Source organism: Gymnogyps californianus, chromosome 5 (genome assembly GCF_018139145.2).
Source record: "Gymnogyps californianus isolate 813 chromosome 5, ASM1813914v2, whole genome shotgun sequence".
Taxonomy (NCBI): Eukaryota; Metazoa; Chordata; class Aves; order Accipitriformes; family Cathartidae; genus Gymnogyps; species Gymnogyps californianus.
The window spans coordinates 1,854,914-1,874,604 of NC_059475.1; the positions used below are offsets into that span (position 1 = coordinate 1,854,914).

A 19,691-nucleotide genomic window follows, 5' to 3' on the forward strand; every position below is an offset into this window, starting at 1 on the left:
GCCTTTTAAGAGGCAGGAGCTGCCTTTGGTGCGAGCAGGAACGGGCTTGTCGGCTGTCAGCACGCCGCTGTTATCCTAATGATGGTGGAAGTGGCATTTCCCAGCGCCTGTCACCGTGTGCAGGAGCAGCAGCAGCTCGAATAAACGGTTGGCACTGATGTACCTGTCCTGTCGCTGGAGGTGACACATGGGCCCTTTGCCCCATGCCCCAACGGGAACTGGGTTATCCCCCCGGGGGCATCGGTACCCCCCGCCAGGGCATCAGCATCCCCCAGGTCGCTGCCCGGCTGTGCCACGGTCCCAACAGCCGCCCTTGCAAAGGTGCCATCATCTTTCCCCCCCTCCCCAGCCTCTCCGCCTTGGCACGGGGAGCGGCGAGTGTGGCTGGGGGCACCCCCTGTGCCCACCCCCCCCCCTCTGCCCGCTCCTGTCCCCGCTCTGCTCGCAGCAGCCGTCTCCTTGCTCTCGCCTCGCTCCTCTCCCCTTTGTCTGGGGCTTTGTTGCTATTTTGGTGCTTCCTCCGTTGTTGCGGCACGGCCCCTTTGTTCGGGGCTGCCGGAGCCTCTCGCCTCGGTAAACAGCTGAAGGATGTGGCGGGGGGCAAATTTTCCACGGGGGCAGGTCTGAACCCCAACCTCCGCCGAGGCTCCACCTCACCGCGCCCCGGGTGAGATGGAAACCCGCCGGCGGGTGCCGGGGTGGGAGACGTGCCGCGGGGTTCGGCTTGCCGGCGGAAAGAACCATGCGGGGCGCAGGGAAGCCCCCTGGGGCAGGGGGATGGAGGGGTCCCAACCCAGCTGGGTGCTGTGCCTGGCTTAGCTGGGTGCAGCCCTCAAGCCCACCAGTGTCCCTGTCCCCAAGCTGCGCTGGGCACAGGGTGATGCTGCTTCGCTCGGGCATCCCACCGGGGTTCAGGCGGACCGTGGGGTGCCCCAGCTTTCATCCCGGCACGGGGGATGCTGGAGGGGGTTATCCCTCCCTCGGGGGCTGTACCCCACCCCCTGAGCTCTGGGCGAAGGGGACAAATACGCCCTGGGCTGGAAGCTGGCTATGTCCCACTTCCCAGCTTGGTATCTGCCTCGCAGCCCCAGACTGGGGTGAGAAGGGTCCGGGATCCCCCCAGCACCACCATACAACCGGGACCTGCGGCTGGTGCAGGCGATGCTGCTCACCATGGCTGTGACCAGCCTGGCAGGGGACTGCAGGAAGGGACATCTTTGGGTCACTTATCCCTTGTTGCCCTGCGGGCAACTGGAAGCCCTCGGGAGCGCTTGGTGACCCAGCCTCGCTACGGGGCTGGTGACCGGCCACCCCTATGGCCGAGGGACACAGCAACCCACTGGGAAAAGCTTTTAATCGCAGCACGCAGCCCGGCACAGCTCGCCTGCGCCGAGCATCCCCCAGGTGCCGCCGGGACCGGTGTCCGCGCCCCGGCACGGAGGAGACAGCCAGAGAAGTCCAGAGGGGACGTCGGTAGCGGGGTGACGAGTCCTTGGCCGCACGCAGTGCCAGGTCCCCCCTGCCCTGTCCCTCTGTCTGGGGTGATCGGGCAGCCTCAGTAGGCAGAACCCTGGATGTCATCGTAGTCGCTGCCCTCAGAGGAGTCGGGGTCCTGCGCGTGTCCCCCCGAGGGGCAAGATGGAGCCGGCCAGCCTGCGAGGGAGAGAACCCGTCAGGCAGATGGGCAGGGAGCGGGAGGAGGATGCTGCGGGGGCAGAGGAGCCCTGTACCCCCTCCCTGCGCTGCCCCGCTCCTGCCCTGCCAGCGCGGGGTCCTCACCGGGGTGTGGGGACGGGTCCCCGGGCGGCTCCACGCCCTGCACGTTCTCGTACCACTCTCCCGAGGAGGTGCTGGAGCTGTCGGCGGGATCGGGGTCTGCTGGAGACACAGGTACCCAGGGGTGGGAGAGCACTGGGGCAGGCACAGGGGGCATTGCTGGGGGAGCTGGGGGAAACAAGGTCTCTTACTGGCACCGTCCATCCCTGCTGCCATCCCCTGGGGTCCCCCACTTCCTTTCCCTCCCTGGGGTTGTTCCCCATCCCTGCTCCCATCCCCGGGGTCTCTCCATCCCTGCTCCCATCCCCAGGGGCCGTCCCCATCCCTGCTCCAGTCCTTGGGACCACACAGCCCGCCGGCAGCACCCACCTGTGCCAGGGCAGTCGGTGTAGCCGTGGGTGGTGGGTGCTGCGTGCCGATGGGTGCCATCGGCGGGGGGCGGTGGGCAGACCCAGGCGTGCGGGGGGGACGTGCTGTCATTGCAATAGGGCTCGGTGGAGGAGGAGGAGGAGGAGGAGGAGGAGGTGGAGGAGCTGCTCGCCCTGCCGCGGGATGGAGAGCCCAACCTGGCCGGCACTGCAGGGCACAGGGCTCCCGTCAGCCCCGGGGCTGCAGGGCGGCCGCTCGCCCACCCATGGGCAGGACAGGCAGACGGCCAGTGCTGCGGGACAGAGGGACGGGCACCCCTTGTATCGTACCCTCCGCAGGGAACGGCTCCATCCCATTCCGGCTCGGCATCAGCGGGACTAGCTGCTCCCCGGGCTGCCGGCGCAGCGAGTCTGCGGGGAGGGCAGGGAGGGGGCATCAGTGGGGGCACCCCCGGAGCACCCCGAGGCAGGGCGGCGGGGGTCCCGGGGCCGGGTGGGATACTCACTGTAGAAGGTGGAGAGGGCCACGGGCGGCTTGCTGCTGAAGTCGTAGTGTTCGTAGTCGGAGTCGGAGTCGGAGTCCTTGGCAGTGGGAAGGGCTGTGACCGGCGGGTCTGGGGGGTGAGACGGGGATGGGGCAGCCGTCGCTAGCCGGGACCTCCTGCCCCGCAGCCCCCAGCGGGGCCGGTGACCTGCCAGACGTACCTGGTCCTTTGGGAAGGCTGGGGGGCATCTCCCTGTAGTCGTTGGAGGTCCCGGAGGGCACATCGGGGCTCTGGGCGCTGTGGGTCACCAGGACCGGCCCGGCTAGCCCAAGGGAGGACACGGCGTGGGCTGCGGGGACAAGGGAGGTGTGCCGGCTCAGTTGCTCCATGGCACAGCCGGCTCCGCTCCTGCGGCTGAGCCGAGCCCGGGGAGCGGGGTGGCCCTGGCTGGGCTGGCAGTGTCACCCCCTCCACAGCCAGAGCCTGCCATGCCCCCACGGGGGCTCCTTACCGCTCATCTTCCTCACCCTCAGCAGGGCGGCGGTGAAGGCCAGCATGGTGAGCAGGAGCAGTACTGCCAGGGCCAGGCAGAGGATGAAGAGGGGCATGTGCAGAGGGGACTGTGCCCCCACAGCCAGGGAGCCCTCCTCAGCTGAGACAGAGAACGGACACAGCTCATGACACCCGAGACATCCTTCCTCCAGGTAAGGGGGGGCGAGTTGGGTGCTCCCTGCAGCTCCCCCAGACCGAGGTCATGGCTGAGGCTCTGCAAGACACTCACCGCTCAGGAGCGTGATGTTGCTCGGTGTCACCACGGCCATTGGGGTTGGCGTCTGCAAGCCCTGGGAGCCTGGCAGGAGGGGGACAGGGGCGGGGGACAGAAGAAACCGGGTTGCAGCTCATCTGTAGGGGACCCCCATGGCCGCAAGCAGGCGGTCAGCCCCCCCACAGCCACGGGGTCGGGTTGGGGGGGATCCCGTACCGTTGCAGACCACGCCAGCCGCCCGGGACTGGTGGCAGGGAGCTGATTTATTGAAGGTCCAGTGGCAGTGGGCCAGCGATGGCTGCTGGGTCACGCACTGGTAGAGCATCCTGCCGGGCAGCGTGTGGCCGAAGGAGAGCTGCCGGAGTGGCTCCCCGCAGCCCAGCGTGCGGCACAGCACGCTCGCCTCCACCTCGTACCACGTGCTGTCGCACACCGTGCTCCACGTACCGCGGAAGAAGACCTCGACCCGGCCGGCGCAGCCATCCCGGCCCCCGGAGAGCCGCCACTCCTGGTGCTCTGCGGGCAGAGAGCGGAGCTGGGGATGCGCTGCCTGCACCCTGCCTGATAGCTCTGCCCGACAGAGCCCACATGTCTGCCAGACCCGGCACATGCCAGACTCACCTGAGCAGACCACGCCGGCGTCTTCCTTATGGCTGCAGTCATGCTCCGGCGCGGCCGGGCAGTCCCAGAGATGCTCCTCGTGCCCCTCGCAGCCCACCTCATCCCGGAGGATGGGTCCGCTGCCCCGGCCAAAGGCGGCACCGCCGTGGACACGCATGGCCCAGCCACACTGCAGTTGCCGGCACACGACGTCGGCATCGGCCAGGTCCCAGGCGTCGTCGCACACCGTGCCCCAAGTGCCCGCCTGCTCCATCTCTACCCGGCCCTCGCACCGGCTCCGGCCGCCGGCCAGCCGCAGCGCGCCAGGACCTGGGCGAGACGCAGGGGAAGGGGATGGGGGTGACCCCTGGCGCTGTCCCCCATGCCACCGCCAGCTCCACGTGGCAGCAGCAGCGGGATGGGATGCCGCTGCCCCCAGGCTCCCCCCTCCCCACCGAAATGCGGGTGCAAGGAGGTCCCTGCCATCCCGTGCTCACCTGGTGCCACCGAGGCATTTCCAGCCGCGCTGCCTGCCGGGGTGCTGGGAGGTCCCGTCGGCTCCGTGGGTGCTGCAAGGACGAAGGGGCAGGGGGTATGAGGGGCTGAGCCCGCCGGGACCCCCCATTTGGGGCTGAACAGCCCCTCTGAGCAGGGCAGGAGGTGGCACGGTAGGAGGACGGGGCTGACGGCCGCAGGACAGACGGATGTGCCGCCGGACAGACGCGCACCCAGAGCCCCGCTGAGAGCTGGCAGCCGCCAAGGCGAAAGCAGGAGTGAGGTCAGTGGGTATCGGGGGGGCCAACCCCCCCCCTTCTTTTTTGGCTCAGCCCCGGCTCTCCTGGCAAGGCGCCGGGACGCGGTGAGGAGCAGACGGTTTGGCTGCCGTCAGCGCCGAAGGCGAAGCGGGCGCCTCGCCGTTCCCGTGCCGGCTGCTGGGTGCTCGGCGGCTCACAGATGGCAAACCGGAGGGACGTGGCTCCGCTGCCACCCCGGCACGCAGCCGTGGGAAGGGTCGGGGGGCAGATGGAGAGGGTGGGGGGGGGCAGACGGAGAGGGTGCAGGAAGGTGCCCCCCAGTCCCCCAAAAAGCGATGCTGCTCTGGGGAAGGATGGCCAAAATGGCATCCCCAGGCTGCCACAAAATGGGTGGCATCACGGGGAGCCCCCTCGAGCCCTGGCCACGTGGGCACGGCTCTCCTGCACCCCTAAAAGTCAATCCCCATGTCCTCACATCAGCTTTCCGGGGGGGTGGGGGGGTGGAACGTGCCCCGGGGCCAAATCCTGGCGTGGGGTCTGCTCACGGGAGAAGGGAAGGCAGAATCTGGCCCGAAATATGGCGATATTGGGACACAACTCACCGGTGGGAAAGCTGAAGCGTGGGATGCCATCACGCGCCCGGGCTCCTGCCGATGCTGTCACCTCCCGGCTCGCCACCCCTGCCGACACAGAGGGTCTGCCCGCTGCCTGTACCTGCCTGCCTGCACCCCCAGCACGGCCCCCCCGCCGGTCGGTGCCGCAGGTGAGTGGATGCTGCTGCCGCCATCATCTCATTTTAGGTTTTTCCCTCTCCCCGGGCACCCCAAGGGCATGGCATCGTTTCGAGCACAGGGCTCGATCCCATCCTCCCTGTCCCCTCTCTCCCGTCCCTTTGCCTCCATACACATCAGCGGCCCGCTGCAGCCGAGCCGCTCGCCGGGCTTCCACGGTTATCGCCGGAAAAATTCACCGTTTGGCTCCTCCAGGCTGAAGGATTCATCCCCACGGGTGAGGTGAGGTGCGTTCGCCGTCATCGCCGCCGAAATCGCGGCTTTCTCCGTACCCCGACTGGCCCGGGGTGCGATAATGCAATAATCGCAATAATGATTTGCAACCAAAAAAGGGCATTTTTTGCAACTGCTACGTCAGCCCGCCGTGCTGATAGAGCCCGCTCCCGCTTCTGCTCATCGATCGCTGCGAGAGGCATCTAGAGCTCTTTTTGGGGGGAGCTGGTGGGGTGCGTTGGGTGGGTATCCCGGGGGAGCCGGTGAGCTCCGGGAGAAACCATCACCTTAGCCGGTGGGCTCTGGCTTAGTGTTAAAAATATTAAAGGAAAAGGTAAGGGTGAGCGTAGGAGCCGGAGATGCAGTGGGGAAGAGCTGCTCAGCGGGGTCCCGGAGTCGGGCAGCACCGTGCCTCGAGCCTAGAGGCAGGGCGCAGGCAGCCGGCAGCATCTTGGCGAAGGTGTGGGAAGGAGCCGTTAGAGGAAACGAGGGCGATGGCAACCGTTCCCCGATTGATTAGAGGCGTCGAGGCTCTTTCTGGCAGCCATTTCGGGTGCGAAACCACCCTAAACTCTGCCGGGCCGGGGGGGAAGCAGGTCACATCATCCCCAAAAACCATCCTGGGGTGATGCTGGTGATATGAGCAGACAGGATGGGATTTGGCCCGTGCCTGCCAAAACCAGGAGAGCATCGCCGTGTCCCCGCAGGGCCACGGTGGGAGCTGGCAGGCGGGATGGCCCCGAGAGCCCTTTTAGGGTCCTCAAAGTCAGCAGCCCCCAAGCAGGGACCCCCTTCCCTCGCTCCCACCGGGCAGGGAGGAGGGCGCGTCGAGGAGGGGCAGAAGTCGGAGCGGCCATGCCGAGCACCTCGGGAAGGAAAAGAGCTCAGCTTCGCAGAGCTGCCTGCAGAACATCCTCGCTCGGCGCTGAATCGCCGCCGGTAACATCCGTGCGCACGCACCGACACCCCCTGCCCCAGCAGGACCCAGCTCGGGGAGGCGGCAGGTACCCGGCTCCGAAATCCGTAGAGCTGTCACCCCGGGGTCCCGGCACACAGAGAGGGACAGGAAGGGAGCGGGTAGGGACATTGACGTACCTTGTCCGGGTGCCACGGCGGAGAGAGCCGCCAAGAGCAGGCAGAGCCCCTCCATCCTGCTCAGCGGCTGTGGGGCAGCCCCATGGCAGTTGGGGAGCCGGGGATACGGGTGGTCCCGTCCTCCCGCCGCCTCTCTCAGCGGCTCGGGGACATGGTTTGGAAGCGGATCCCCCCCTCCCCGGTGTGCTGCCTGCCGCTCACGCGCTCTCTGCTCCCGGCTTGTGGTCGAGGGCTGCAGGAAGCCAGCTCAGCACCGTGGGGCGGAGGAGTGCGATGGGGTGGCTCCATCCTGCACGCTCGTGGGGAGGAAGCGGGGGCTCCGGCGGAGGTGGGCTCCGCTCGGGGACCACGCCACGCGCCCGCGGCATCCCTCGGGGTCACGGGAGCCACGGGGACCCGGCGGTCCCACCCCAGGTCACGCTGAGCCCTCAGGGGTTGCGGATCTTGCAGGAGCCACGATTTGCGGCTCGTGGTGTGCCACTATGTCATGGGCTTGGGACAGCGTCACCGGTGACACGGTGGGACTCAGGCTCCCCCAAGCTCTGGGACTTCCATGGGGGTGACGGAGCAGAGCGTGGGGCTCCCTCTTTCTCCCCCATTTTCTGGGGCTGAGGTGGGCAGGAGGATTCTTGCGAGGCCACGGGCGGCTGTGACGTGGCCAGCGTCTTTCCGCGTGTCCTTCACACCCTGCTTCACCCCGTGGCACGAGAGACCCGCAAGGGACAACCCATGGTGACCCCGAAGATGTGCCACCCAGCTCCTCTGCCTCTCTGCCTGCCGAGCCCTGGCAGGAGGGTGGTCGGCGGCAGGTAGGTGGATGTTACGAACAAGCCGGGCTGTGCCGGCTCCCCCCCTCACCCCGCAGCCGAAAACACGGCTTCAAGGCTCTTCCCGTGCCCGGCTGCTGGTTATCACAGAGCTTATCAAAACCCTCCTGTCCCGGAGAGCTCATCCCTCTGCCAGGTGGGAATGGCTGGGATGCCGTGGGGATGCCGGGAGCCGATGGGGATGCCGGGAGCCATGGCTGCGGGCTGGCAAGCACTGCCTTTGGGCTCTTCGCCTTGCCCCAGGAAGCCCGGAGGGGCTTGTTTGGGCAGGAGTGGGGTGCAAGGGGTGCGGAGGAGCTGGAGGATGCCGTGAAGGTCTGGGTGGGAGTTTGGGGGTGTGGAGGGCTGGGAGGGCGCGTGCCCGTTGGCTCTCTCCCCTGAGCTTCCTGCCTTTCTCAGCTACTAATTCTTTATTTTTTTTTATTTTTCTTCTAAACTTACGGAAGCTTAAAAGCTTTGCGCTCTCTGTCTCGCTGCTGAGTCCGGTGGAAAATATCAGAGTGCGAGAGGCAAACAGGCACACGCAACACACACCCCCCCCCCCCCCCAGCCCCATTTCCTTCGAAAATCAGGCTGCAAAATAAACCCCTGTGCACTCGTGGGTCGGGGATTTTGGGTGTGCGCGTGCATGCCGGGAAGGAGCCGCTGCGGTAGCCCTGAGCTCGGCTCAGCCCAGCTTTACTGGAAGGCCCTGGAAGGCTCTGGTGGGTGCTGGTGGGTGCACGACATCCCCCGACGTACGCAGGGCTCGGGCACCCCTATAACACGGGGAGACCCCAGCCTCAGCGAGGGGTTTTGGTGCCGAGGACCCAGCAGAGCTGTGCTCACGGGGGATGACTGGGGGGGGGGGGGGGTGAGCAAAGCCCCCGACCGAGGAGGGAGCACTGGGAAAGCCCCCAGGAAGGAGAAGTCGCGCTGGCTGACGGGGATTTTCGCTTCTGAGCTGTCATATGATGTGTTTGTGCAGCAGGAATGGGGAACTGGGAGCTGGGGAGGGACAGGAGCAGAGGACACCCACCCGGCGAGGGGAGCAGCCCGGAGAGGGACCAAGGGGGATGGAGAAGGGGCCACGGCGGGACGGGGTCCCCCAGCTGCTCTGCCCGCTCGGGGTGGTGAAGGGCAGCAGAGCTAACGCCGAGAGCCGTGGTGCTCCGAGGCAGGGCATAACCGGGATGGAGGACGGCGGGGAGCGGAGCCCATTGCTGGGGGGGACACCCCTCAAGGGGCGAGGGGCGGCGTGCGCGGCCGTGCTGGTGGTGGAGGGTCTGGAGCGGGCGGCTTTCTTCGGCATCACGGCCAACCTGGCGCTCTACCTCACCAGCGGCACCTTCGGCTGGGGGGGTACGCAGGCATCCCGCGCCTGCCTGCTCTTCCTGGGGGCTTCCTACCTGCTCTCGCCCGTCGGCGGCTGGCTGGCCGACGTCTACCTGGGCCGCTACGGCACCGTGGTCCTCAGCTTCTTGCTGTACTTGCTGGCGGCGTGCCTGCTGCCCCTCACCGCATCGCTGGACGGGCGCCTCTCGGTGTGCGGGCAGCTGCCTGCCGACACCATCCGAAACTGCTCGTGGCACCGCGGTGGGACGTGCCGGGGGCAGCTCCCCGAGCAGTACTGTGCCCCCACCATCTACAGCGGCCTCCTGCTCTTGGCGCTGGGCGTCAGCTCCGTCAGAGCCAACCTCACCCCCTTCGGCGCCGACCAGGTGAGCGCGGCAGCCGGCGGCATCCTTCTCCCTCTGCCTCTTCCCAACCGGCTCCTCCTGGCTGTGTTCCCACCCGCACCAGGCTACCATGGACTTGTGGGTCTCCCTTCCCCTTCTGCCGAGCCAAGGAGGGGGGTACAGTCTCCCACGGGGTGGAGGAGATGTGGTTGCACCCCATAGATCACCTCCAAACCCTTCGAGACCCTTGGGACATCCTTGCTGGGGGAAGGAGGGAGGGAAGCCAGGAGGCGGGGGGGGGGGAGTGGGAGGGTGGTGGGATGGGGCATCAGGGGACACGGGAGGGTGGGGGGACAGGGGATGAAAGAGAAGCCCGGCATTCAGGGCTGAGGTTTGGCACTGCCGGGGCTGAGAGCCGGCCTCGGGGCCCGTCCCTCCACGCTGGCAGGTGAGGGACCGGGGCGGTGACGCCACGCGGCGCTTCTTCAACTGGTTCTACTGGAGCATCAACATCGGGGCCGTCTTCTCCCTGCTGGTGGTGGCCTTTGTCCAGCAGAACATCAGCTTTCTGGCCGGCTACCTCATCCCCGTCGCCTGTCTGGCCTTGGCCCTCCTCATCTTCCTCCTGGCCACCCCCACCTTCGTCACCAAGCCCCCCACGGGCAGCCAGATCTCTGCCATGATCAAGCTGGCCCTGCAGATTTGCGGTTGCGCCTGGCGGGGGGCACCGGGGCCAGGTGAGAAGGGTGAGGGGGTCTGCAGGGGGGGCTGAGCCCTCCCAGCCCTGGCTTTTCCCATGCTGTTCCTCTCCCCAGGCTGAGCGGTCACTGGTGGGAGGCTGGGGACCCTCTCCCCAACAGCGGAGCCCAGCCTGGAGCCCCTTCGCCCGAGGAGGACCTTGCCAACTTCCAAGTGCTGGCCCGGATCCTGCCCGTGATGCTGACCTTCATCCCGTACTGGATGGTCTACTTCCAGGTGAGGTGCGGGGTGGGCTCTGCGCCGGGTAGGGACCATCGGTGGTGGCGAGTCCATCCGGGAGCTGAGCCCGTGGAGCCACCATCCTGCTGCCTTTCAGATGCAGTCGACGTATTACCTGCAAGGTCTGCACCTCCACCTCCCCAGCATCTTCCAGCATGGCCAGGACCGCGTCAGCACCCTCCAGGGCTACACGGTGAGGGATGAGGCCGGCAGCTCCGTGGACCTGATGGGTGAAGGCTGGGGTGGGAGCAGGGCATCCCATGAGATGCTGAGCTCCCCACAGCGGGCGAGGGCTGGGGCTTGACCTGCCTTTGCCCCGCAGTTCCCAGATGCTTGGCTACTCCTGGCCAATGTGGTGGTCTTGCTGGCCTTGGTGCCCCTGAAGGACCACGTCATCGACCCCTTCCTAGCCAGGCAGAGGCTGCTGCCCTCGGCTCTCAAGCGGATGGCCCTGGGCATGTTCTTCGGCCTCACCTCCATCCTCGCGGCAGGTAGGACCCGGGCATGGGGTGGGATGCTGCCGCGGCAGGGGCTCGGTGGGCGCTCAGCCCCCCTGCCCGCATCCCGCAGGCATCCTGGAGCGGGAGCGGCTGCAGTACGTGCGCCGCAACCAGACGGTGCTGCAGCTTATCGGCAAGGACCGCTACCTGGCTGCCACGTTGCCCATCTGGTGGCAGGTCCCCCAGTACCTGCTCATCGGCATCAGCGAGCTCTTTGCCAGCATCCCTGGTGAGCGGTGCCCACCTCTCCCCAGCCCCGGGGCATCCACCGCAGCCCCCCACCGCGGTGGTTGGGTTTGGTGGAGGAACCCCAAAGGGTTCAAGCTTTTCCCCGTGCTCTCTCCGCTTTCCCGCAGGCCTGGAGTTCGCCTACGCCGAGGCTCCCAAGTCCATGAAAGGAGCCATCATGGGCCTCTTCTTCTTCATCTCCGGGGTGGGCTCGCTGCTGGGGTCGGGACTGCTGACCCTCCTCTCGCTGCCCACCCACAGGTGGATGCGCTGCCCGAAGGACTACGGTGAGCGCTGGCACGGGGACACGGGTGTCACCTCCTGCTTGGGGTGCCTTTGTGGCCAGCGAGGATGAGGTGGGGGACACAGGGGTGCCCTGAGGCTCAACCCCCGGCTTTGAGCACCCTCCCGCTCGCAGGGAGCATCAATAGCTGCCGCATGGATAACTACTTCTTCTTGCTGGCGGGGATCCAGTCGGTCACCTGCCTGCTCTTCGCCTGGATCTCCAGGCGCTACCAGAGCCGGCCGCCGCAGCCGGGTGCCCCCCACCTCTGCACGGGGCCGGAGGGAGACTGACACGGTGCTATGGGGGGGGGGGGTGATGGGGCAATCACTTCCATTCCCTGGGGACAGGGATGCTGGTCCCAGTGGCAGCAGGACCCTAAGGAGCCAGAGAGGTCACCCCATCCCTGTGGCCCCGTGGGTTTTTGGGGAGCTGCGGGGGATGACTCGAGCCCCGGTGGGGGGCAGAGGGAAGGGGAAGGTTGGGTGGGTGCCAGCCCAGCGTGGGGAGCCTGCCGGGAGCAGGGTGACAGGGGTGGGGGGGGGGATGTCTCCTGCTACCACGCAGGGTGATTTGGGGGTGTCTCGGGATCAGCGGGACAGATTGGGGGCTAGGGGGGACTGGAGGGGTGGAAATCCCCACGGCATCCCTGAATAAAGGGACCTGCTGGCCCATTGCCTGCGGCTGCTATCGCAGGAGAGACACTTTGCGGGGGCTTGGGGGGATCGGGGACCGGCCATGGCACGGGGGGGGGGACCCAGAACCAGGCAGGGATGGGCTGCTCCCCGGTCCTGGGTGTTGGGGCTGGACGGGCAGAGGAGGAGGAAGGCGGCAGCCCCTTCCCCATGGCAGGACAGGGAGGAAGGAGGTCCCTTGCCCCAAGGTCACCCCGGCTGGACCAGGGCCAGGACCAGCCCTCGAGCCCTTCTTGTGACCAGCTCCCATGTTTGTCCCCACGTGGAGCCAACGTCAAGGACACGTGCCCGTCCCCAGGAGCCCAGCGGGCTCAGCCGTGCCTGGCAGAGCCGGTCCCTGCCGGCAGCACTGCGGTGGTTCCCCCAGCACCGGCACTTCCATCTTCCCCCATCCCTGCTGCCCCTGCCCTGGGACGGTGGCAGGATGCGACCTGCCGGTACCCGGCCAATTTTAAATATTTTATTTTTGTAACAACATCAGAATTAAAAATCTTCCATAAATAACAGCCCCTCGCGGCAGCCCCTTCCCGGGGCGTTACAGGTAGAAAATGCCAGTCGTACAAAACGGATGCGTGGCCGGGGTGAAGGGGGGGAAGGGCGCGCGCCCCCCTCCTCCCCGCGGCGCGGGTGGGGCGGGGGGCACGGGACCCTCCCTGGGATCAGACCACAGCACTCATCATCATCATCATCACTATGAACACAATGTCGCAATGAGACCCAAAGCAGTAAGGGCACCCCAACTTCCTCCCCAAAGCCACCGAGGCGGGGGGGGGGGGCTGCCGCGGACCCCGAGGAGGGGGATGCTCTGAGCTGGGTGGAGACCCCCCACCACCACCACCCCCCCTGCGGGCATCTGGGGCCGGTCCCTTGGGTGGCCCCCCTGGGACAGGGCTCAGGCCACCAGGAGGGACGGGCAGCGGTCCCCAGGAGCAGCACAGCCCGCTGCAGGCAGGGAAAGGGGGGGAATGGGTGTCCCCCCCCTCCTTGGGGCGGCACGGGGAGGAGGTCGGTCCCTTACTGGTTTGCCCCGGGGCTGGGGGGACCGAGGGCTGCCCCCCCGGGGGTCAGGAGCTGCCCCGGATCCTCTCCATGTAGCTCCTGAGCTCCTCGGGGTCCCGCAGCCCCATGTCCTCGCACACCCAGCGGATGTCATCCTCGCTGGCCACCAGGATGGACTGGACGTTGGGAGCGGGCTGGGGGGGCTCCTCGGGGACCCGGGGAGGAGCGAAGGTGACAAATTCCACCCGCTTCCTCCGGCCACCTCCCGGCGTACCCCCCTCCTTACGGGGCACGGGAGCTCCGGGCATCGGGGTGCCGGGGGATCCCCTGCTTCGGACCCCGGCACGGTGCCCGGAGGCACCCCGCAGCAGCAGCGCCCGGCCTCGGTGTCCGCTTCGGGGGCCGGGGGCTCGGGCTGCCGGCGGTCCAGTTGCCGGCTCAGCTCCTCCTGGTCGGTGCCAAGCCAGACCCAGTTGTGGGGCTGGGGGGCCGAGGGGGCCACGCCGGCATCTGGCAGCTCCTTCTGCTGGTACCGCAGGACGAAGAAGATGCAGTTGACGAGGAAGATGAAGATGGCCAGGCAGAAGACGCCCAGCAGGACATACATGCCGATCTCCAGGTCGGTCACCCGCTCGGGAGCCTTCACCATCTCATCCTCTTCTTCTTCTTCCCCGCTGGCGTGGTTGCGGCCATAGCCTTCCTCCTCTGAGGAAGACCCCAGCCCCTGGAGCTTGGTGGAGGCAGGTCCTACGCCGGCGGGGTCCCTTCGCCGTGGCTCGCTGGCCGCCGTCACCGCCTCCCCCGACATGGCCCCCTCGGCCCGCGGGAAGGGCGAGCTGGGCCGGGGGTGGCCACCGCGGGGCCGGGGGCTGCCGGGGGTTGGGGTGCGCCGGCTGACCCCCACCTCGAGCCAGGCAGTGCCGGCAGCCAGCGCAGCTGCCCGGTGCCTGCCCCGGCGGCATGCATCCGGGGGGTGCAGGCTGAGCTGCAGCAGAGCCCCCCGCCCCGGCCCCTCCGCCACCACCCACGGGCGGGTGGCGGGGACACCGGGTGAGCCCCCCACGGTGGCCACGGCAGGGTCCAGCGAGGTCACGGTCAACGCCGCGTCGTGCCAGCCGTACAGCTCCAGCGGGGCCAGCGTGCGGTCGGAGAAGGACAGCCAGACGGACAGCGTCGCTTCCTGCCAGGGATGCCGGGAGGGATGGCACCGGGGGCTGGGGGGGGGGGGGGGACACACCGGGCACCCCGGCACCGCCTGCCCTGAGCATCCAGGATCAGCCCCCCCACCCCTCTCACCTGCTTGGGGGCACGCAGGGTGGCCGTCCCCTGGGCGGTGGCGGTGACCACGCCGGGGTGGCCCGGCTCTGCCCGCAGCGTCAGGGACAGCCCCGACACCACTTGGGCGCGCAGCTCCGTCACCGTCACCTTCTCCTCCGACACCACCAGCATCTGCTCCCCCAGGATGGAGTCCGAGAGCGGGGAGCGGACCTGGGGGCACGGGGGGGATCTCGTGAGCCCCCAGACTTCACAGCCTCCGTGCCTCCATCCTCTACCACCCCTGCCCTGGCCCCCAGCCCCCCATTTCCCTTTCTCCAGCCCCTGCATCCCTCAGCTCCCCCTGGGACCCCTTCCAGCCCCCCAACCTCCCTCCCTCCAGCCCCTGCACCCCCCAGCTCTCCTCTGCCCCCAGGACCCCCTCCAGCCCCCCATCTCCCTCCTTCTGCCTCCAGGACCCCCTCCAGCCCCCCATCTCCCTCCCTCTGCCCCCAGGACCCCCTCCAGCCCCCCATCTCCCTCCTTCTGCCTCCAGGACCCCCTCCAGCCCCCCATCTCCCTCCCTCTGCCCCAGGACCCCCTCCAGCCCCCATCTCCCTCCTTCTGCCTCCAGGACCCCTCCAGCCCTGTATCTCCATCTCTCTACCCCCAGCACCCCCTCAGCTCCCCCCCCAGAATCCCCCTTCAGCCCTGCACACCCCAGCTCCCCTCTGCCCACAGGACCCTCTCCAGCCCCCCATCTCCCTCCCTCTCCCCTAGGACCCCCTCCAGCCTCCTATCTCCATCTCTCCACCCCTGCACCCCCCCCAGCTCCCCCCAGGACCCCCCTTCAGCCCCTGCACCCCCCAGGACCCCCCCTCCACCCCCTGCATCCCCCCCCCCCCCACAAAAGACAAGCCCCCAAGCCTACCTCCACGGAGGTGACCCCGGCTCCCGGCCGACCACCACGGTGCCCCCCTCCAGCGAGGCCACGCGGGGGTCTTGCACCCGGGTCTGGCCGGCCACCAGGTGGGTGACATCCAGGAGCCAGTCGGGGCCGGGCAGGTAGGCGAGGTGACGGCCACCATCGAGCGGGTGGGCCACGAAGTGTGCCAGGACCCTCACCGCCGTCCGCTGGTACTGGGGCCGGCAGCCCCGCGCCCGCCGCTCAGCCTCTTCCCCAGGCTCCTCCGCCTCCGCCGGGGCGCTGGGGGTGACGGGGACACCGGTGTCACCAGCCCTGCGGGGCTGCTGGGGTGTGTGCCACAGGGGAGGACGTGTCACGAGTGCGTGGGGGCTCAGCGGGGCAGGGGTGCACAGCACCGTGGGGCTCAGCGGGGCAGGGACGTGTGTCACGAGCGCCATGGGGCTCAGCGGGGCAGGGGTGCATCTCACGGGTGCCACGGGGCTCAGTGGGGCAGGGATGCGAACCCAAACACCACGGGGCAAGGGCACATGTCACGAGCGCGGTGGGGCTCAGCACCTCTTCCCGGCTCCCTCCTCGCCCGCCGCCGCGGTGGCAGGGGGTGGTGGTGGTGGGTCCCCCACCCTCCCCGGGGTGCTGGGCTCACCTCTCGGGGCCGCCGGGCAGACGCCAGCCCCGCACTTGCTCCAGCGCGGTGTCACCGAGCTGGACGCGCAGGGGAAGCAGCGGTGCCCAGACGGTGAAACGCAGTGAGGCGTGCAGGCGCCGGGACCAGAAGTCCACCCGGGCACCCCGAGCACCCCGGCTCTCCTTGCCCCCCACGAATACCGCATCACAGGCATCCGAGACCTGGGTGGGGGACACGCAAAAGGGTAGGGGGAAGCGGGGAGCCCCCGGGCAGGGTGGGGGGACGATGCTGGGGGGGGGACACCGGGAGCCCCGCTCACCTGCAGCACCTGCTTGTCAGCCGACTCGCAGCCCGGCGGCTCGGTAAGCTCGGCCACGCCGCCCCCCGCCTCCACCGCCACCAGTTTCACCGGCACGGTGCGGGGGACCCCCGTCAGCGGGGCCGTGTTCAGGATCTCCAGCTCCTGTGAGGCAGAGCGGGGCTGAGCGGGTCGCCCCGTGGTGCCGGGGGGGAGGGAGGGGGGCCGGGGTGGGGGCACCCACCTGCACCAGGGGGACGAGGGCACGGACGTCCCTCTCCGACACCTGGATCTCCCACACCAGTTTGTCCTTCTGGGCCTCGGGGTCCTGGCCGGGGTACTCCACCTGCCAGGTGAGGGGCCGCGCCGGCGCCAGCCCCCCCGTCCCGTTCTCCACCGCCAGGTCCAAGTGCAGGAACGCAGCGGAATCGGCCGCCCTGCACCACCGCACGGGGGTCAGGGCTGCCCCGTGCCCCCCAGTCCACCCCCACTGGGCCATACTGGTATGGGAGTGGTGCAACGCACAGGTCCCCCTATTCCAACCAGGTCATACTGGGATGGGAGCAGTGCAATGCACGGCTCCACCTGAGCCATACTGGGATGGGAGTGGTGCAACGCGCAGGTCCCCCTGCTCCAACCGGGTCATACTGGGATGGGAATGGTGCAACGCACAGGTCCCCCTGCTCCAACCGGGTCATACTGGGATGGGAGCAGTGCAATGCACAGCTCCCCCTGAGCCATACTGGGATGGGAGTGGTGCAACGCACAGGTCCCCCTGCTCCAACCGGGTCATACTGGGATGGGAGCAGTGCAATGCACAGCTCCACCTGAGCCATACTGGGATGGGAGTGGTGCAACGCACGGGTCCCCCTGTTCCAACGGGGTCATACTGGGATGGGGGCAGTGCCATGCACAGGTCCCCTTTGCTCTGACTGGGCACTACTGGGCTGCACTGGGCCCCCATGCAGAAGCCCCCTCCCATACGGGGGATCCCCGGGGGCCGGGGTGCCGCGCTGCTCCCTACCTCCAGCCGCCGTGGGCGTCCCCGCTCCGCCGGCAGGTCACCACGGCCGTCGAGTGCTTGGGACCCCGGGTGCGCTCCAGCTGGGCGGTCCAGGCGGCGGGGGTCCCGGGGCGGGCGGCCACCACTTGCAGCCCCTTCTTCGCCTTGATCCTGCCAGCGGATCCCCGTCACACAACATCCCCTTCCCGGCACGTGTCACCCTCCGCGGGGGTCCCCACCCGCCCAAGGGGGGGGTCTCACCGAAGCGTCAGCTGGTCGGCGGTGAAGTTGTGCCGCAGGGCGAGGGTGGCGGTGAAGCGTTGCCCCGGGCGCAGCGTGGCGTCGGGCACACGCAGTAGCACCTTGTCGTCCAGCCGTACCTCCTGCCGCCGCGCCGGCTCGGTCGCCCGCAGCTCCAGCGCGCCCAGGTACCGCGGTGCCTCTCCGCCGCGGCTCCGTTCCCGGCCCCCGGCACGGCCGCACTCTCCTGGCCCCAACACACCGTAGTGCAGCTCAACCGGCTCGGGGGGTTCGGGGTGCCCGGGGGGTCGGCTGCCCGGCGGCGGCTACGTGGGGTGGGGGATGCCGGGGAGAACCAGCGCGGGGGGATCTCAAGCTCCACCACGCAGACGCCCAGGGGTGCCTGGAGAGGAGAGCAGGGCCCCGGCTTAGGGTGGGGGGCCAAGCAGGGTGGCCCCCCTGGGTGGGTGGCACTGACCTGCAGGCGGCACGTTCCGCGGGCCACCCGGCCGCGGTGGTGTGCATGGAGGGTGACGCAGGGCAGGTCCCGCTGCCCAGGGTGGTCCCGCTGCCCGGGTGGTCCCGCTGCCCGGGTGGTCCCGCTCCCCGGGCAGCCAGTCGGGACCCTGCAGGTGGAAGAGGACACGGGCGAAGGGCTCGGCCGGGGACACGGCGCTCTCAAGGGACACGGCACGGATGGCCCAGGCTGCCGAGCCATCCCTTCCCGGGGGGCTCTCCGTGGGCACCTCCTGCAAAGAGACAGGGATGGTGGCGGGGGGGGGGGGCCGGGATGCCCCGGGGCGGCGGGGGCAGCGGGGCCATTTTACCTGCCGGGTGCTGAAGGGCGGGTAGGTGGCCTGGACGAGGGGCTGCGCGGCAGAGCCGTGCCGCAGCAGCAGGTAGGTCTCGGTGCGGGCGTGCAGGGAGGCGTTGGCGGGCAGGTCCTGGTCTGCCCGCTGCAGCCGGTAGTACTCGGGTACGCCGAGCACCTCCAGGTCCGCCGGCAGGTAGACGGGGTCGGGGGGGTCCCCGTCGCCCCTCGCTGCGAGGACAGGGACCGTGTCACCGGCCTCAGGGGCCACGGAGGGAAAGGGCTGCCCTGGGGTGGCAAGCGGGGGTCTCCGCGCCCACCTCCACGTCTGAGGCTGCAGCTTGGTGCCGCGAGAAGAAAGCCGGCTTCAGCACTGCCGTGGCACCGCGCAGCCCCCTCCCCAGCCATCCCAGTCCCCTCGGGGACTGGGTCACCCTGCGGGCCCTGGAGGTTGTCCCCTGTGTGATGTGCCCCTTGGAAGTGGGTGCCGGAGGGCGGCGTGGCACCCCACTGGTGCCGGGGTCAGCGGTGGGGGGCCAGCGTGGGGGGCCAGCGCGGTTCCCCCAAGCCTGGTTGCTCCCGTTAACGAAGCGACGCTCGTCAGGGCTGCCCTGCTCTGTCAGCGCCGTGGGGACCCGCTCCCTCGGGTGGGGAGAGGGATGGCGCTGGGTCCCGCAGGGTGGGATCCAGGATCAGGGCATCCAGATCACAGGGATCCCCGTGCGCACGGAACAGATCCCGCCGGGATGCCCGGGCAGGGTTCACCCACGGACCCGGGGACAGATCCCACCCGATCCACAGCTCCCCGGGCAGATCACGGGGGATCCCAGTGAGCGAGGAGGTGGGGAAAGGACCGAGGCAGGTCACGGGTTCCCGTGGGCTGGGGGAAGCGGATCCCCTCGGATTGCAGGGATCCCGTGTGGATGGGGAGGAGATTCCCGCTGAGATCACAACGGATCCACGTTCCTTGGGGGATCCCCTCGGGATCGCGGGGATGGGGGGGGGGGGGGGGGGGGAGCGGATCCCGGCGATCCCGAAGCGGGGCGGGGGGGGGAGGGCAGGTCGCCCCGGATCGCGGGACCCCGGCGGGAGCAGACCCACGCGGGACCGCAGGGATCCCCCTGCGATCGGGTGCGGACGCCGGCTCGGGGCTGCCGGCGCTGCCCGCGGTGCCGGTGCCGGTGCCGGTGCCGGTGCCGGTGCCGGTGCGGCCGCACTCACCCGAGGCGCAGAGCAGGGCGGCGGCCAGCAGCGCCAGCCGGGTCCCCGGGGCCGGGGCCGGTGCCGGTGCGGGAGCCATGGCCGGGCGGGCTCCGCGGCGCGTCCGTGCGAGCGGCGGCCGCCGCTCCCGTCCCTCCGCCTCCGCGCCCAGACAATGGGGCCGGGGCGGGACCGGCACCGGCGCCGCCTCGTCCCGCCGGGTCCTAAACACCGGCCCTGCCCGCCCTGCGCAGCGCCGGGCACCGCTCCAGCCCCGCTCCCCAAACCCAGCCCCAGCCCCGGGCTGCGCAAGCG

At 69.2% G+C, this 19,691-nt stretch overlaps 3 protein-coding genes across 3 annotated transcripts; 1 reads left to right on the forward strand and 2 right to left on the reverse strand.

Moving 5' to 3' along the window:
- Positions 1 to 1,484: 1,484 nt before the first annotated feature.
- Positions 1,485 to 6,904, reverse strand: CD6 (CD6 molecule). The gene is given in 13 exon segments (XM_050896985.1): positions 1,485 to 1,653; positions 1,780 to 1,935; positions 2,475 to 2,555; positions 2,651 to 2,758; positions 2,850 to 2,978; positions 3,141 to 3,281; positions 3,411 to 3,479; positions 3,612 to 3,915; positions 3,918 to 3,963; positions 4,004 to 4,325; positions 4,493 to 4,564; positions 5,353 to 5,430; positions 6,850 to 6,904. Coding segments are annotated over 13 exon segments (1,659 nt in total). The 3' UTR covers positions 1,485 to 1,555.
- A 1,944-nt stretch (positions 6,905 to 8,848) lies between these two features.
- On the forward strand, positions 8,849 to 11,616 carry SLC15A3 (solute carrier family 15 member 3). Its single transcript, XM_050896986.1, has 8 exons — positions 8,849 to 9,376; positions 9,783 to 10,051; positions 10,150 to 10,309; positions 10,410 to 10,505; positions 10,635 to 10,803; positions 10,883 to 11,041; positions 11,169 to 11,327; positions 11,459 to 11,616. The coding sequence occupies exons 1-8, from the start codon at positions 8,849 to 8,851 to the stop codon at positions 11,614 to 11,616; spliced, it is 1,698 nt and encodes a 565-aa protein (XP_050752943.1).
- Positions 11,617 to 13,017: 1,401 nt separating this feature from the next.
- TMEM132A (transmembrane protein 132A) lies at positions 13,018 to 19,484 on the reverse strand. Its single transcript, XM_050898512.1, is given in 15 exon segments — positions 13,018 to 13,316; positions 13,319 to 14,197; positions 14,314 to 14,505; positions 15,203 to 15,216; positions 15,219 to 15,478; positions 15,843 to 16,045; positions 16,144 to 16,287; positions 16,367 to 16,559; positions 17,147 to 17,296; positions 17,387 to 17,654; positions 17,711 to 17,768; positions 17,844 to 17,942; positions 17,980 to 18,114; positions 18,193 to 18,407; positions 19,398 to 19,484. Coding segments are annotated over 15 exon segments (3,123 nt in total). The 5' UTR covers positions 19,477 to 19,484; the 3' UTR covers positions 13,018 to 13,082.
- Between the last annotated feature and the right edge of the window lie 207 nt (positions 19,485 to 19,691).